Source organism: Camelina sativa, chromosome 15, assembly GCF_030686135.1.
Source record: "Camelina sativa cultivar CO46 ecotype springtype chromosome 15, ASM3068613v1".
Classification (NCBI taxonomy): Eukaryota; Viridiplantae; Streptophyta; class Magnoliopsida; order Brassicales; family Brassicaceae; genus Camelina; species Camelina sativa.
In genome coordinates, this window is record NC_141894.1 from 19,487,341 (window position 1) to 19,504,569 (window position 17,229).

The window sequence follows — 17,229 nt, forward strand, 5'->3', positions numbered from 1 at the left end:
GTTTTGTAGTTGTAGGAACGAAGATCCGGCGAGAAGCTTCGAGAAAAACGATGCTCGGCATGTGCATCGGTTGACGCACTTTGTGCGTCGATCAATGCAAGTGCAAGGATGGCGCGTAAAACCTAGGGTTTTCATGCTATGTCGAGCATGCATCGGTCGATGCAATGGGAGTATCGGTCGACGCAAGTGAACCTTTCATCGGTCGATGCATATCATGCATCGGTCGACGCAATCCCAACTGGTGTCGGTTGATGCATGTTTGGTGTCGGTCGATGCAGAGTCCTGGTTTGTTATTGTTGATTGATGGTTAGAGATGTCTCTATTGCTTGTGTGTATGTATAGCACAGTAGGTGAGAGGATTGACTTACTGAGTATTTATAAAATACTCAGGCATTGCAATTTGTGTTTGTGGTGCAAGTAAAGGCAAAGTGTGATCGTGGAATCAAGGCATTGAAGAGGAGGATGTTCTAGGGACTCGACTGGTTGTTGTCTGGCATTGCTAACTTGTTAGAGTTAGATTATTAGAAACATTGTTAGGTTGCTGGTTCTATAATTCATGTTGGTTGAATTTTGGATATTGTTTATGTTATAACTATTGGATTATCATTGGATATTTATTAGATATTAGTATTGGATATTTTCTGATTGTGATTGTGGTTAGATGGCTAGTGGATATGAGACCACTAGTTGTAGTTTACTTATTATTATTATTATTATTATTATTATTATTTATTTAAAAAAAAAATGGTCGGGTCCATTTTTTTGTTCTCCAACACTAAGACTAATAACTCCATTCGCCACTCTTAACGGAATAATAACTCCATGACAGAAGAAAACCGAAAGAGAGTAATTTGACCTAGAAACGAATTTTTTTTTTTGTGTGTGAAAGGACACACCATGGTTTTTTTTTTTTCCCCTCAAACTCACCATGGTTTATAAATGAAACTAATTAATATTATGAAACATTATTCCAAAATTTCTGAAGGGACTGCATTACAAACTCACCATGGTTTATTTATAGTCATACACACATATAAGTGTATATATCAGTGGAACCATGCATGCATGGTGATGAAAATATTATAGTGTTATAGAGTTTTAAACACCGGGCTTAGTCTGAACAGGTTCGTTAAGCCCGTGGCCTCCTCCTCCGTGGTGTCCTCCACCTCCGTGGCCTCCTCCTCCGCTGTATCCTCCTCCTCCGTGACCTCCTCCTCCGTTGTATCCTCCTCCGTGTCCACCATGTCCTCCGTTGTATCCGTCAAGTCCGTGGCCTCCTCCTCCATGTCCGTGGCCTCCTCCTCCTCCGTAATGTCCTCCGCCTCCTCCTCCTCCGTAGTGTCCTCCGCCTCCTCCTCCGTGACCGCCATAACCTTCAGGTTGAACTGTTTCTTCACTCTCCGGCTTCACCATGTCTGCCCAAAATAACATTATTTCAAAGATATTGTTAAACACGTGCACATGTGCATTCCTCTTACTGATTTCAATGTTGTATTTTTGCTTTAAAGACATAGATATAATTAAATCCATAATTTCGGGTCTCTAGTTTTATAAATTAGTATTTGCAACATTGAATATACAGTTTCTAAACATCAATTTCACAGTAATTCTAAATGGTACGTACATGACTCCATTCATGTCACTTAAGTGAAGTCAGTCTTGCATTTAGTAGTCCACAAAATGTAACGGACAAAATCACAAAATAATTGGATAAATTTAACAAATGATAGTACGTTAGTTCAAGTTTGATCAGCCTCACGAACATATATTGATTCTTTTTCTAAAAGTAGACCGAAATGTATAAAATATCTTTACGTACCCGACTGCCGAGAAGAACTGCGAAGAGACCCAACAGAATCAATGCCTTGGAAGCCATTTTTTCAACTTCTTATTATATAACTCTTAGTATGCTAAAACAAGTGATGAATAAAATGTTACGATGCATGCCCTCTATTTATAGAAAGTGAGGAGGGCAGCAAACGAGAAAAGTAAAAAAACTACAACGCAGTCGGATAAAAAGAAGGCAATAGTTTTATCCAAAAAGTAGAAGTTAAAGAAAGTTATCACAATATAAACAAAGTAGTAATTATTAGGAGATAAGTATCAAAGTATCTATACGTGTTACGTCGGGCCCTTTATGGTTCTTTGTTGGATTCATTGTAATTGTAACTATATTTGAATCAATGTAAATGACAACTCCACTAGTTTTAAAAATATTTTTCTAAGCACATAAAATTCCTTTACTGGAACATTATTATCATATCAGATTATTTTTTGGACAGAATAGTCATCCACTATGGATACTCGTTAAGGATCCTTCTTCAAAATTCTACCGACAGAGAGATAAAGAAAAATCTAAATGCACTGAACAAGAGTAAGTATAGCATGATTGCATCAAGCAGAGTACTTCTACTACGTAGAAACTACTTTTCGAGGGTACAAAAGTTTTGCTTGGCCATCGGTAATACGAATATTCTATTGGAACTTTTGACTTGGCTATCGTTAATTCAAGCCGACTGCAATAAAAAAACTTCTATCCATTACCTAAGTGTTATCCAAGTCACTAAGTGTAGTCATGTAGCTACACAAATTAATGTTTAAATTTTTTTTTTTTTAACTCATACCTTTTCATTCATCTTCTTCAAAGGGGATATCGGCAATACAAGTGGAGGTGCCTCCTATAAGAGCAACACCTATGACATAATTAAAATACAACAATGAGACTAGTTAAACACTCCAAACCAAGTTACAAGGAAAGACTGGGAAGGATCGATTCGTCTTTGAGCTCTGGATAGGGGATCCAGATGGCAGCGAAGGATGGTCTTGATCTCTTGGATTAGGACTGAAGCTGGGCGAGAGATTGCATTGTGAAGTCTTGAGTTACGCTCCTTCCAGATAATGTAAACAGATGCTTCGTAAGTGAGGCGAAGGATGAGAGTGATGTTCGTGTCGCGAGTAGGCTTCTTGAGCCATCTTGCTCTAGCTTCAAACAGAGTAGGGGCTGCAACTCTAGCCCTTGTGGTGAAGAAATTCCAGACCTCTGCAGCATAAGAACAATCGAAGAACAAATGTTGCCTCGTTTCATCCTCAATACCGCATAGTAAGCATATAGATGGGTCATTTAAACCCCATCGAATGAGTCTATCCCGAGTGTGAAGTCTATTCCTTGAATTCACCCAAGATATGAATGCATGCTTTGGTATACGACCTTTGAACCATACCGCATCAAACCATTCAACCTTGGGAGCAGATGGGTATAAAGAATCCCATGTTTTTGCTGTGGAGAAGTGGTTAGTGGGATCAGCATTACCAATTTTCCACATGTAGGTATCGTCTTCAGCCTCCTCTTCTAAGTCAACGACAAAAGGAGAGGGAAGGCATTGTTTCAAAAGAGTGATGATGGGATTCCTGCTACGCGAGTGAGATATCCACCAGTAACCATTGCGGATGGCATCCGCTACTGTCGCATTTCTGGCAAGAACTGTAACCCTGGACCTTGTTCACCAGTGATTTCCAACAGAGGACCAAGATCAGTCCAGTTATCCGACCAGAAGCTACAAGTGATACCTGAAGACACTCGACATATTAGAAAATATTTGGCTAGGGGACAGAGTTTGCATAGGCTTCTCCATGTCCAACTACCCGAGGCATTGGCATCCAAGTCCCAAAAACAGCGAGAACCAATCAAATTTCTCCTGACCCAAGCAACCCAGAGTGAACCTCCAATAGTAAAAATCATCCAGATTAGCTTTAGTGCCAGAACCTTATTCCAGTGAGTGAGTCTCCTCATACCTAACCCTCCACTCTCCTTGGAAGTACACACAAAATCCTAAGAAACCTTTGCTCCTCTAGCTGAGTTCAGAGCACCTCCCCATAGAAAAGCACTGCACATACTTTCTATTTTTTCCATACATTGATTGGGTAGGATGAAAATGGAGGCCCAGAAAGTAATGATAGAGTATATTACAGAGTGGAGGAGCTGAAGACATCCCGCAAAGGATAAGAACTTGACATTCCAAGCACAGAAGCGCTTGCGGATCCGGTCTATAAGAAGCTGGTAATCTTGTTTGCGGAGTTTTCTGGATGTCAACGGGACTCCAAGGTACCTGACTGGGAAAGAGCCTTGCTGAACACCCACTAAATCCGCAATATCTTGATGTTCCTGGGATTCGCCTCCATCCAAGAAAAGCGCTGACTTCTGTCTATTAATGCCGAGACCTGAAGCACTCTTAAAATCATCCAGTATTTGTAAGATACCAGCAGGGAGGATTTTGAACCATCGAAGAAGATGAGTATATCATCTGCAAAACTCAGATGCGTAATGATAGGCGCTGAGCACATAGGATGGATTCCAAAGACATTCTGCATTACTCCTTTATCCAACTGTTTTGCCAAAACATCCATAGCGAGAACAAAAAGTAAGGAAGAGATAGGATCTCCTTGCTTGAGACCTTTCCTCCCAGGGAATAACCAATAAGCTCCCCGTTAAAAGCAATGCTATAAGTCGGAGTTGTGAAGCACTCCTCGATCCATCCAATGAATTGAGGCGGGAGATCAATTGCAAGCAGGATATTGAGAAGAAATTGCCAATTCAAACTATCATAGGCCTTAGACAAGTCTACGTGAAGGCATCCTCGTGTAGTAGGTCCCGAGGCATCCTCATAATGTTTAAAATTATGATAAGCGACTTTGGAATTTAAAAAAAAGAAAAACAGCTGGTAATTGTCACTCTAATACATCGGTCTGTTCCAGATGACAAACGAGGTAAGCAACTGGTCATGCCAATAAAATATAAGAACTCGAGTTCGACTTGCCAAGACAGAGCTGATTGCATGATATATATGCTAATTGTAACATCCGTGAACCAAAATCCCGGTTTGGGAGTTGCATCGGTCCATGCAGATATTGCATCGGTCGATGCAGGTTCAAGTTTCTGCATTTTGACTTAAGTTAAACACTGCGTTTTGGGCAAATGGAAAGGAAAACCCTGAAATCGTTCTTTTGTCTCATTAGTCGTGGGTAGCCGATTTTGAGAGAAAGAAAAGAGAGAAAACTGTTCTTGAGCGTTCTTGAGAAATTATGGAGATATGAGGCTGTTCCTGTTGAGATTTGTAGCTGGGATCGTGGTAGGAGCTTTCTAGAAGCGTTTTCTTCTGGTGTTTTGGTTCAGATTTGTCTTGGCAAAGCTAAGTGCAGGACCATGGCTTATCTAAGCTAAAGAACTCTCTAATTTGCTTGTTGTGTGTTGTTAGACTTGTTAGATCGTTGTTATGGTCGTTAGGAAGATTTCTTGTTGCTTGGGATCGAATTTTGTGGTTGTAGGAACGAAGATCCGGCGAGAAGCTTCGGAGGAAAACGATGCTCGGCATTGCATCAGTCGACGCACTTTGTGCGTCGGTCGATGCAGATGCGAGGACGGCGCGTTAACTCTAGGGTTTTCGTGTTATGTCGAGTATGCGTCGTCGATGCATTGGGAGCATCGGTAGATGCAAGTTAACTTTGCATCGGTCAACGCAGATCTTGCGTCGGTCGTTGCACTCCATTTGGTGTCGGTCGATGCATTTTGGTGTCGGTCGATGCATTTTGGTGTCGGTCGATGCATTTTGGTGTCGGTCGATGCAGAGTCATGGTTTGTTTATTGTGGTTTGTTGATTGTTGTTGATGGTTAGAGATGACTCTATTGCTTGTGTGTATAGCCCAGTAGATGGGAGGATTGCATTACTGAGTGTTTATAAAATTCACATGCATTGCAATATGTGTTTGTGGTGCAGGTAAAGGCAAAGTGTGATCGTGTAATCAAGGCAATGAAGAGGAGGATGTTCTAGGAACTCGGTTTGATGCTGTCTGGCATTGCTAGGTTGTTAGAGTTGGGTCATTAGAAACATTGTTAGGTTGCTGGTTTCATGTTTTCTGATGGTTGGTTATTGGATATGGAGTATGTTATAATATTGGTTATTATTGGAAATTTATTGGTATTGTTATTCCGCTGTTGGTTGTGATTGTGGTTAGGTGGCAAGTGGGTATGGGACCACTAGCTGTTGTTTATTTATTATATTATAATTATTATTTATTATTTTTTTTTTTTTAAAAGGTTGGTCCTTTCATTCTGGTATCAGAGCCTTTAAGGTTCTAGGTTTGGGTTCACTAGGTTTCTGTTGTGATGTTTGGTATTGCATGTCTTGATTGATTATGTGAGTTAGTCAATTGTGTGTGGCATGGAGTCCTAGGACATCCTCTTCGAGCCGACTGTGTGATTCCACGGTGAGTTTATGTTTCTGTGTTATAATAGAAATTGTTTGCTTAGTCTTCTGTTCATGGTAGTGCATATGGCTAGAGATGGTGCTGTTGCTGGTCGTGGTCGTGGACGCGGACGTGGTCGTGGACGCGGACGTGGTCGTGGTAGGGGCAGAGTCCCAGAGGTTAGTGAGACCGAGGATCAGAGTGTCACAGCTGAGGGTGTTGGCGAGTCGCAGGATGTTCCGGGGGATTCAGTAAGTGTGGCCGGAGGGGGCGGTGTTGATGCTCCAGTGGCTGAGGATGCTAGGGCTCCAGGTGTGGGAGTTCCAGCGAGAGGAGTCCCTGGTACTGACGTTGTGGATATGCTAGCACAGGTGTTGGAGCGGTTACCATCAGTGGTACCGGTTCAGGCTCAGGTAGTTCCACCAGTGGTGGCGGAGGAGCGGCAGCCAGTGGCTGCAGATGTGGGAGTTCATGGACGTTATTTGTCTATGCTCAAAGAGATGAGGGGTCTTTTCACTGGGAAGTTTTCTGGTGGTACAGATCCTACTGTTGCGGATGTGTGGAGGACGAGTGTGGAACGTAACTTCCATACTCTGAGATGTCCTGAGGAGTTTTGGGTGGACATAGGGGTCTACCATTTGAGAGGTGATGCTGAGTTGTGGTGGAGAACAGTGGCTGCTAGGAGAGTGCAGCGGAAGATGACTTGGGCTGACTTTGTCTTGGAGTTCAACCGCAAGTATTATCCTAGAGAGGCATTGGATCGGTTGGAGGTGCAGTTCCATCAATTGTCTCAGGGGACACGGTCAGTGCGGGAGCTGGACTTGGAGTTCAATCGACTTCTATGTTATCGGGGTCAGGCTATGGAGCCCTAAGAGGCTAAGATCAGGAGATTTTTTATGGCTCTACGTGATGATTTAAAGTTCACTGTAGAGGGCGGAGTTATGCTACGCGTGCAGAGCTGGTTGAGACTGTTGCAGAGATTGAGGAGGATATCCGGCCACAGTCAGTGGTGGCTAGTCCAGCAGTTCAGTCTAGTAAGGCTCAGCAGCAGGGTGGTTCTAGCAGGGGTGGTAGGCCTGTACAGGGAACTAAGAGGAGGTGGGAGGCTACGCAGACGCAGAGTGGTGCGAGTTGCTTCAAGTGTGGGAGCAAGGATCACAAGGTTGCTAGTTGTCCCAAGAGGAGTGATCCGACGGCAGGGCCTCGGGTATGTTATCATTGTAGGGAGACAGGGCACATCAGGCCTTTTTGTCCCAAGTTGCAGCCGACAGCAATGGCAGCGTTGCAGCAGGTGCAGCCTGGAAGTTAGCAGGTGGCACAGATTGAGCAGGCGCCACGGGTTTACACGACAGCAGACACTGGTGGAACCAGTGCCGGGGCAATCACAGGTATAACTTCTGGTACTTAAACTTTGTGAATTTTAGTAGGTTCAGATTTTATGTTTTTCCTGCGATAAAGTGTTAGGTTCTCAACACATTAGGTTTGTGTAGGGACCTTGTTGGTGGGTGGGTTTAAGTCTCATGTTATGTTTGATTTTGGAGCTTCTCACAGCTTCATTACTCCGGAGTGTGCATAGAGTGCGAGAATCAGTAGGGATCCCAGGGATCGTACAGGAGTTGTCAGAGTTGCGGGAGGCAATTTCCTGAGAGTTATTGGACGATCTAGAGGAATTGATATTCAGATCGCAGGAGAGTCATGGCCAGTGGTTTTGCTTATCAGTCCAGTGGAGTTATATGATGTTATTCTCGGGATAGATTGGTTGCATCGGCATATGGTGCATTTGGATTGCTATCGGGGTTGAGTGGAGTTTGAGCGTCCAGGAGGGAAGTTGGTTTTTCAGAAGATTAGACCGACTTCCGGGAGTCTCGTGATCTCAGCCATTCAGGCTGGGAAGATGATCGAGAAGGACCGTGAGGCTTATTTGGTTACTATATCTATGCCAGAGTCAGTGGGGAAGTCTACGGTTAGCAGTATTCCAGTAGTGGAGAAGTTTGAGGATGTGTTTCAGTCTTTGCAGGGATTCCCACCATCTCGGTCGGATTCCTTTACCATTGAACTAGAACCGGGGACGACACCGTTATCCAAGGCTCCTTACAGAATGGCTCCAGCAGAGATGGCAGAGCTGAAGAAGCAGCTAGAGGATTTGTTGAGTAAGGGATTCATCTGTCCTATCGTATCACCGTGAGGAGCACCGGTGTTGTTTGTCAAGAAGAAGGATGAGAGTTTCAGGTTGTGCATTGATTATCGGGGTTTGAACCGGGTTATAGTGAAGAACAAGTACCCTCTTCCCAGGATTGATGAGTTGTTGGATCAGTTGAGGGGTGCTACTCGGTTCTCTAAGGTAGATATGGCGTCGGGTTATCGTCAGATACCGATAGATGAGGCAGATGTGAGGAAGACTACTTTCACGACGAGGTATGGGCATTATGAGTTTGTGGTGATGCCTTTTGGGTTGACCAACGCGCCAGCAGCGTTTATGAGATTGATGAACAGCGTCTTTCAGGAGTTTCTGGACGTGTCTGTCATCATTTTCATCGACGATATTCTGGTTTATTCTAAGAGTCCTGAGGAGCATACAGTTCATTTGAGGGCAGTTCTGGAGAAGCTGCGAGAGCAAAAATTGTTTGCCAAGTTGAGCAAGTGTAGTTTTTGGCAGCGTGAGATGGGTTTTCTGGGTCATATTGGTTCTGCAGAGGGGGTTTCTGTGGATCCGGAGAAGATTCATGCTATCAGGGATTGGCCTAGACCGCAGAATGCCACAGAGATCAGGAGTTTCCTTGGGTTGGCAGGTTACTACAGGAGGTTTGTGCAGAGATTTGCAAGTAGAGCACGTCCTATGACTAAGTTGATAGGAATGGATGTTCCTTTTGTTTGGTCAAAGGAGTGTGAGGAGGGCTTTGAAAGCCTTAAGGAGATGTTGACTACTACGCCAGTGTTGGCTTTGCCTGAGCAGGGAGAACCCTATGTGGTTTATACTCATACATCTAGAGTTGGTTTGGGGTGTGTATTGATGCAGCATGGGAAGGTGATTGCCTATGCTTCGTGGCAGTTGCGGAAGCATGAGGGCAACTATCCTACTCATGATTTGGAGATGGCTGCTGTAGTTTTTGCCCTGAAGATTTGGAGATCAAATCTTTGTGGTGCAAAGGTAGAGGTGTTTACAGATCATAGGAGCCTGAAGTATATATTCACTCAGCCTGAGCTGAATTTGAGACAGAGGCGGTGGATGGAGCTTGTGGCGGATTATGATTTGGAGATAGCTTATCACCCTTGTAAGGCTAACATGGTTGCAGATGCTCTGAGTCGGAAGAGGGTAGCTTCGGCTCAGGAGCAGGAGATGGAGTCTCTGGTAGGAGAGATCAGTGCTTTGAGCTTGTGTGCTGTTTCACAGGAACCATTGGGTTTGGAAGCAGTGGATATAGCAGATCTTCTGAGTAGGGTGCGGTTGGCTCAGGAGAAGGATTTGGGGCTGGTGAATGCCTTAAAGGATTGGATTCAGAGTATCAGGTCTCAGATAATGGTACTATCTTAGTGCACGGTCGGGTTTGTGTGCCCAAGGATGAGGAGTTCAGACAAGAGATCCTGCGAGAGGCTCATGCGAGCAGATTTTCTATTCATCCAGGAGCGACTAAGATGTACCGTGATCTCAAGAGATACTATCACTAGGTCGGGATGAAGAAGGATGTAGCTAGTGGGGTCTCGAGGTGCGATGTGTGTCAGCTAGTGAAGGTTGAGCATCAGGTTCCTGGCGGTTTGCTGAAGAGTTTACCCATTCCTGAGTGGAAGTGGGATATGATTACTATGGATTTCGTGGTGGGTTTGCCAGTGTCCAGGACGTTTGACGCGCAGATGCGAGGATGGCGCGTAAACTCTAGGGTTTTCGTATTATGTCGAGCATGCGTCGGTCGATGCATTGGGAGCGTCGGTCGATGCATTGGAAGCATCGGTCGACGCAACCTCCATTTGGTGTCGGTCGATGCATTTTGGTGTCGGTCGATGCAGAGTCCTGGTTTGTTTATTGTTGTTTGTTGCTTGTTGTTGATGGTTAGAGATGACTCTATTGCTTGTGTGTATAGCCCAGTAGATGGGAGGATTGCATTACTGAGTGTTTATAAAATACACATGCATTGCAATATGTGTTTGTGGTGCAGGTAAAGGCAAAGTGTGATCGTGGAATCAAGGCAATGAAGAGGAGGATGTTCTAGGAACTCGGTTTGATGCTGTCTGGCATTGCTAGGTTGCTAGAGTTGGATCATTAGAAACATTGTTAGGTTGCTGGTTTCATGTTTTTTGATGGTTGGTTATTGGATATGGAGTATGTTGTAATATTTGTTATTATTGGAAATTTATTGGTATTATTATTCCGCTGTTGGTTGTGATTGTGGTTAGGTGGCTAGTGGGTATGGGACCACTAGCTATTGTTTATTTATTATATTATAATTATTTTTATTATTTTTTTTTAAAAAAAAGGTTGGTCCTTTCACTAATTAAAGTCCAAATGAATATGAATTTTGTAATTATCAAAAATGTATAAATTTAAATAAGACTCACAAGTTGCATAAATCACCCTAAATCTTATAAATAATGGAGTCATGTGGAAGATTTGACAACCGGACCAAGTCCAAGAGAGCATGAAATTTTAAATTCCAAAAAGAATAGTAAACTAGTGAGATAAAGTATCACACTAGTGAAGTGAACCAATTTTGTTGCCGACAAAATTTAAAAGTCACTTTCACGGCCCAAAAGGCTTTTTTCGTGGCCTAGGAAGGTTGCTTTTTCTTCTCTTGACATTATTTTTCAATGTTTTTAAACCTAAATGGGATTGTGAGCTAGATTAACATTCGGGTTACTGGATGATCATTGGATTAACCAGATTAGACCACATTTAGACCACAAAATATGAAATTTAACGATAATAATAAGGGCAATTGACCAAAATAAAGCACTCTTTTAAGTTTTTCTTCCACAATTAGTACATATTTTCAAATGTTCCAAAACTAGCACAAATTTATATATGTTCAATTTTGAAAAAAAAATCTAAATTATTCATAAAATTAAAGTTTATTTCGTTTCTTTTTAGTCTCCACCAACATGATTCATCCCATACTTAGATATCTCTATATCTCTCTCTCTCTCTCTCTCTCTCTCTCTCTCTCTCTCTCTCTCTCTCTCTCTCTCTCTCTCTCTCTCTCTTGCCCCATGTTCCGTTGAATTTCTTCTTCCTCCTTTGAATCTTGTTCCTTTTTATCCGCTACTTCACCATCTTTACTTGATTCACCGAATGTTTCGATTAACATGTTGAACTCACTTAGGTTTTTTCTGATTTCTCTTCACTCGGTTCTCAGATTTCAGAAAAGATTATTTGAAATTCAAGAAGGATTGTATGAAATTCAGGAAGGATTCTATGAATTTCAGGAAAGATTGTATGAAAATTGGGAAGAATTCTATGAAATTCAGAAATGATTTTCTTGAACTTCATGATGACTTTCATAAAAAATGTTTAGATTTCCAAACATCAGAATATGCACAAAAATGAAATCATTACCCCTCACTAATGGAGCAATCTATAATATTTGACACATTGAAGCAAAACACACAAAAATAGAGATTTAGAAACACAATTATACAAATTTTGGAAAGTTACATTAATATTCAAGAAGGACACTATGAAATTCAGGATGCTTTTTCATAAAAATAATGGTTGAAATTTTATATGAAGATTACATTTTAAAGTGATGATGCATAAATCTCATAATGATTGAAAACAATTAAGTGCAGAAAATTCATTATAGTGGAGTAATTTTTGATACATTAAGGCAACACATGAATAGAAGATTCAAAAATTTATTTCTTTGAATTTAGGAAGAATTTCATAATATTTAGGAAGCATTACATAATGTTTAGGAATGCGTTCTTGAATTTTAGGAAGCTATTCCTAAATATACAAAAATCTCAAAACGGGGATAACTAGAACCAGACGATCCTCCACCACCACCACCATACTTTGCCTCATCAACAATACTAAGCCACTTTGTAACCGACGAACTACAAACCGAAGAGTTGAAGACATCAAAATCAACGACCACAACAAACTTTCTTACTTTTTACCAACTACTTTGTTCCCAATGACATTATAACAAACACTTGGTATGCAACAACTTTGGTGTTAATATCTGCTGACTTCGCATAACACCCATCCACTTTGGACATGTGATTCATCAAAGAATAAACATTGTTAGAAATTTCAAAACCAAACATAATCCATTAAAAAATACTCTCAATTTCTCATTCAATATTTCAAAACTGAATCAAAGTGACAAAAAGAGATGTAAAACTAAACTCTCACTCTAACTCACCTGTTGCTTTTTTGAAGGATACGTTCGTGCTTGATGATAAACGCAAATCCATAAGCTTACGGCACATGAACTGTTGTATTTGAGTCCATCTTTCACAATCTAAAATTTCCAAACACAAAACTTAAAGCTACAAAGACAATGGTATCTTGGATCCATTGAGATGGAATAAATGGAGACTCCGGTGAGGCAGTGACAACGAACGGCGGAGATGGTCTTCGGCGACGAGAACAAAGCGAAAACGAGAGAGATCAAAGATATTGATATTTTAGAGTTTTTTTAAATTAAAAGTACTTAATTATATTAAATTTGTGCTAAATGTGGAATATTTGAGAGTAAGTGCTAACTTCGGAAGAAAAACATAAATTAGTGCTATTGAGGAGTATTTCTCTAATAATAAAGTGATTAAAGTTTCTAGATCCAAATAAAACCAAAAGAACACTAACAAAATATTAAAAGTTCTTAGCAACAGATTTTAATCCTGTGTTTGTCGCCGTTTGAGATACGTATAAGTATTCCGACTTCTAAAATAATGAAACCCTTTATTTACTCTCAAAATCATTTAGATTTTTGTGAATCATAACCCGGCTGGTTTACCGAGATACAAATTAATAGCAGTTTTTTCTGGATTTTCCGATTTTAAGATTACTAGTTATTAGTGGTCAGTTATATACTCGCTTTTAATGCTGGATACCTTAAAACCGAGTTTGAGCGACTGCTCGAAGATTTCTCCTGTCGAAGATCAGAAAAAAATTCTCACACCGGATCTTTGTTGGGATGATGATTCGTCAACATATAATATCCAATTTTCTTCTTTGGGCATGTCCTGTTGAAGTTCGGGCGAAAGCTCGGTGATGTCATATTCACTCAGTTCAATTGCCCACTTCACTATTCCTCTGGCCTGAAGGGGACTGTGAATGACAGTTCATAGTGGCTGATCGGTGTATACAACCACCGAATGTGACTGGAAGTATGGTCGAAATTTCCTCGCAGCAACCACAATGGCTAAGGACAGTTTTTCCAAGGTTGGGTACCTGGTTTTGGTGTCGTTAAGAGCTTTGCTGGTATAGAAAATCGGCTTTTGAGGAGGGGGAGAAACTATATCAAAAGCCGATTTTCTATACCAGCAAAGCTCTTAACAACACCGAAACCAGGTACCCAACCTTGGAAACGTTAAGAGCTTTGCTGTCTCTGACTAACACTCCGCTTACTGCCAAACTGGAAACAGAAGCGTAGAGGTATAGTGTCTCCCCCTCCTCATATTTGACTAGGACCGGATGGCTAGTCAAATAAATCTTAAGCTATTGAAAGGCGACTTCACATTTATCATTCCAGTTAAAATCCTTGTTCCCACGAAGAAGCTGATAGGTGCCTCCCTTTCTACCAGCTTCTTCGTGCGAGAAAATCCAAACCAACGCCCTCGCACAAATACTCGTACACCATCCTTAGATCCTTCAGCAGGCAAGTTTGCATAGAACTCACATATAATCTCTTTGACATAAGTCGAAAGCAATCGCGTAGACGAGACTAATCCTAGATTCACAATTTTACTCAGAATACCCCATTCATCCTTTTGATTCATATCAAGTTGTCTTAGCCGTAATCTTTCTAGAAAATAATTTAGTGTACCTTGTTTGAGCAGCCCTATAAACAAAGACATCTGACTGAAACCAAGATCTTGAGTGAAAATTCCTGGTGCTAGTTTTTTAGTTGTTCGCCGTTTTGCCTTAGGAGCAGCCTCCTTTTTATCTGATCTAGTAGCTTTATGCTTCTTGCTTCTCTGTTTCTCATCATTGCGCTCAAACTGCTCTTGTACAGAGTTCAAAGCTACCTCCTTGCCCTTTCCTTTATCATGAGTACCAAGAGATTCCACCTCTGCAGCATTAGGGTTTTCTTCTTCTGGTTTCTCAATCCCTTGACTGGCTTGATCTTTTTCAGATTCTCCCTTGAAAGATTCATCCTCACTATCAAATCCATACGACACGATTCTTGGAAGGACCTCTTCAACATCACTTGCCTCATCGATTAGCTGAGGTCGATTTTGTCGCCATCACCTCGAGCGGACTAAGAACTTTTTGTTCCTCGGATTAAACCATTGCATTGGCCTTCACCATGTTGTTTGCTTCTTCTTCTTCGTTTCTATGGTTGTTACACAATCGACAATTGATGAAGTTTTTTTTTTTTAACTTTGTATCTCTCTTCTCTCCAACTTTTTGCTTCCAAATCTTAACAAAAGATTCATTTTTTGAAAATTTTAGAAAATTCGAAATAAAAAATATTTACTCAAATCTCAAGAAAATCTTTTGAATATCCTAAGCATCAATTCCGGTTTTCTCCAAACCACAATCATATTCTTCAACCCAGCATAATAAACCATTTTGAACCATACTGTGCTGTATCAAAACGCTTTTATCAAACCCTTATATTCTTCTTGTATAATCTGTTGAATCACTCCTCATGTGATTCACATCTCACACACTCCAATCGAGTTTCTTAAGATGGCTAATCGATTAAAGTCCAAATCTTTTGTGAATATATCAACTAGCTATTCTTTGGTGTCAACGTGCTCAATCAAAATTTTTTTCTTTCAACGAGTTCTCTAATAAAATGATGTCTAACATCAATGTGCTTTGTTCTTGAATGTTGAACCAGATTCTTTGAATTATCTATTGCACTCTTGTAATCATAGTATATTTACAACATACCTGAATCCATTCTATAATATACTGACATTTGCTTCATCCATAGTAACTGAGTACAACAGCTTCCCATTGTAATATATTCTGATTCAGCTGTAGAAAAAGATGCAGAATTTTGTTCTTGCTTAACCAAGCAATTAGATTATTGCCAAGAAAGAAACATCCTCCACTTGTGCTTTTTCTATCACTAACACTTCTTGCATAGTCAACATCACAATATCCAGCCAAACTCTTGTTTGATCCTTTAGAATACCAAACACCAAGATCAACAGTCTCTTTCATATACTTGATAATCCTCTTGACTGCTTCTAAATGTGAATGTTTTGGATTTAATTGATACCTAGCACACATGCCTACACTAAAGCATAAATCTGGCCTACTAGCGGTCAGATACAACAGACTTCCAATCATTCCTCTGTACTGCTTGACATCCACATCTTTACCATAAACACCCCTTGATAATTTCACTGAAGTACTCATAAGAGTTTTTGCTTCTTTGCACTTATCCATCTGAAACATCTTCAGTAATTGTCTAGCATAAGTATACTCTGAGAGATAAAAGTTCCTTGATCCGTCTGAGTGATCCATAACCCGAGAAAATAATTTAATTCTCCAACAAGAGTCATCTCAAATTCTTGTGTCATGCTTTTCACAAAAAAGTTCCACAAATCCTTAGATGTATTTCCCAAAATAATATCATCCACATGGATCTGAACTATCATGATGTCAATTTCTTGCTCTAAAACAAACAAAGTCTTGTCAACACTTCCTCTATTATAACCATTTTTCATAAAGAAACTTGTCAGCCTTTCATACCAAGCTCTAGGCGCTTGCTTCATTCCATAAAAAGTTTTTTTCAAATTATAAACATAGTCAGGCTTAACTAGATCTACAAAACCTTTTGGTTGTTCAACGTATACCTCATCTTGTAAAATTCCTTAAAGAAAATACTTTTTACATCCATCTGGTATACTTTGAAGTTTAGTATGCATGCCATACCTAAGAATAGTCATATTGACTCATGTCTTGTCACTACATCAAATGTTTCCTCAAATCTGCTCCTTCAATTTGTGTGTGACCCTGTGCTACGAACCTTGCTTTATTGCGAACAACCACTCCATTTTCATCAATTTTGTTTTTGAAAATTCATTTAGTTCTGATGATATTCACCTCTGTTGGTCTACGAACCAGTTCCCAAACATCATTCCTTTCAAACTGCTCTAGTTCTTCCTCCATTGCAATTATCTATAAATCATCTAGAATAGCTTCTAAATGATTCTTACGTTCAATCATGGACACAAAACATTCATAGAACACTGTTTCCAGAGTTGCAAAATGACTAGTCATCTTTTTAAAGTCACTTTGTACTCCTCTAGTCTTTGTTCCTTCATCTATGCCTCCAATGATATTTGAAACAGAGTGATTTTTGTGAACTCGCTGAGTTTCTTTCTGTTTCATGCTAGATATGTCTGATTCAGAGTCATTCTTTTCTTATTCAAATGAAGCTTTTGTTTCTGTATCACTGTCTGAACCATCATCTACCCCTTTGGCAACAGAGTGATCATCGAAAACCATATTAACTGATTCCATGATCAGGCCTGTGCGTTTATTGTAAACTCTGAAGGTCGTACTGCTTTTAGCATAACCAAGAAACATCCCTTCATCACTTCTTGAATCAAACTTACCAAAATAATCTTTGTCATTTAAGATATAACACTTTCACCCAAACACATGAAAGTAGCTCAGATTTGGAGGCTTTCCTTTCCATAATTCATATGGTGTCTTTGAAGTATCTCAATGAACATATACTGTGTTGACAATGTAGCACGTTCTGTTTAACGCTTCTGCCCCGACTTTTTTAAGAACTTGATTCCCATGAATCATTGCGCGTGCCATCTCCTAAAGTGTTCTGTTCTTTCTTTCTACCACACAATTCT

General features: G+C 40.5%; 1 protein-coding gene and 1 pseudogene across 2 annotated transcripts; both read right to left on the minus strand.

Annotated features, from left to right (window-relative positions):
• Positions 1-932: 932 nt before the first annotated feature.
• Positions 933-1,928, minus strand: LOC104747187 (uncharacterized). Its single transcript, XM_010468770.2, has 2 exons — positions 1,820-1,928; positions 933-1,415 (listed from the first exon to the last, which is right to left on the minus strand). The coding sequence occupies exon 2, from the start codon at positions 1,411-1,413 to the stop codon at positions 1,099-1,101; it is 315 nt and encodes a 104-aa protein (XP_010467072.1). The 5' UTR covers positions 1,414-1,415; positions 1,820-1,928; the 3' UTR covers positions 933-1,098.
• Positions 1,929-2,723: 795 nt separating this feature from the next.
• Positions 2,724-16,528, minus strand: LOC147926874 (uncharacterized; annotated as a pseudogene). The gene is made up of 10 exons (XR_015581658.1): positions 16,463-16,528; positions 15,485-15,802; positions 14,223-14,622; positions 13,978-14,126; positions 13,718-13,894; positions 13,478-13,627; positions 12,597-12,695; positions 3,822-4,658; positions 3,353-3,489; positions 2,724-3,238 (listed from the first exon to the last, which is right to left on the minus strand). The product of XR_015581658.1 is annotated as an uncharacterized LOC147926874 (transcript).
• Between the last annotated feature and the right edge of the window lie 701 nt (positions 16,529-17,229).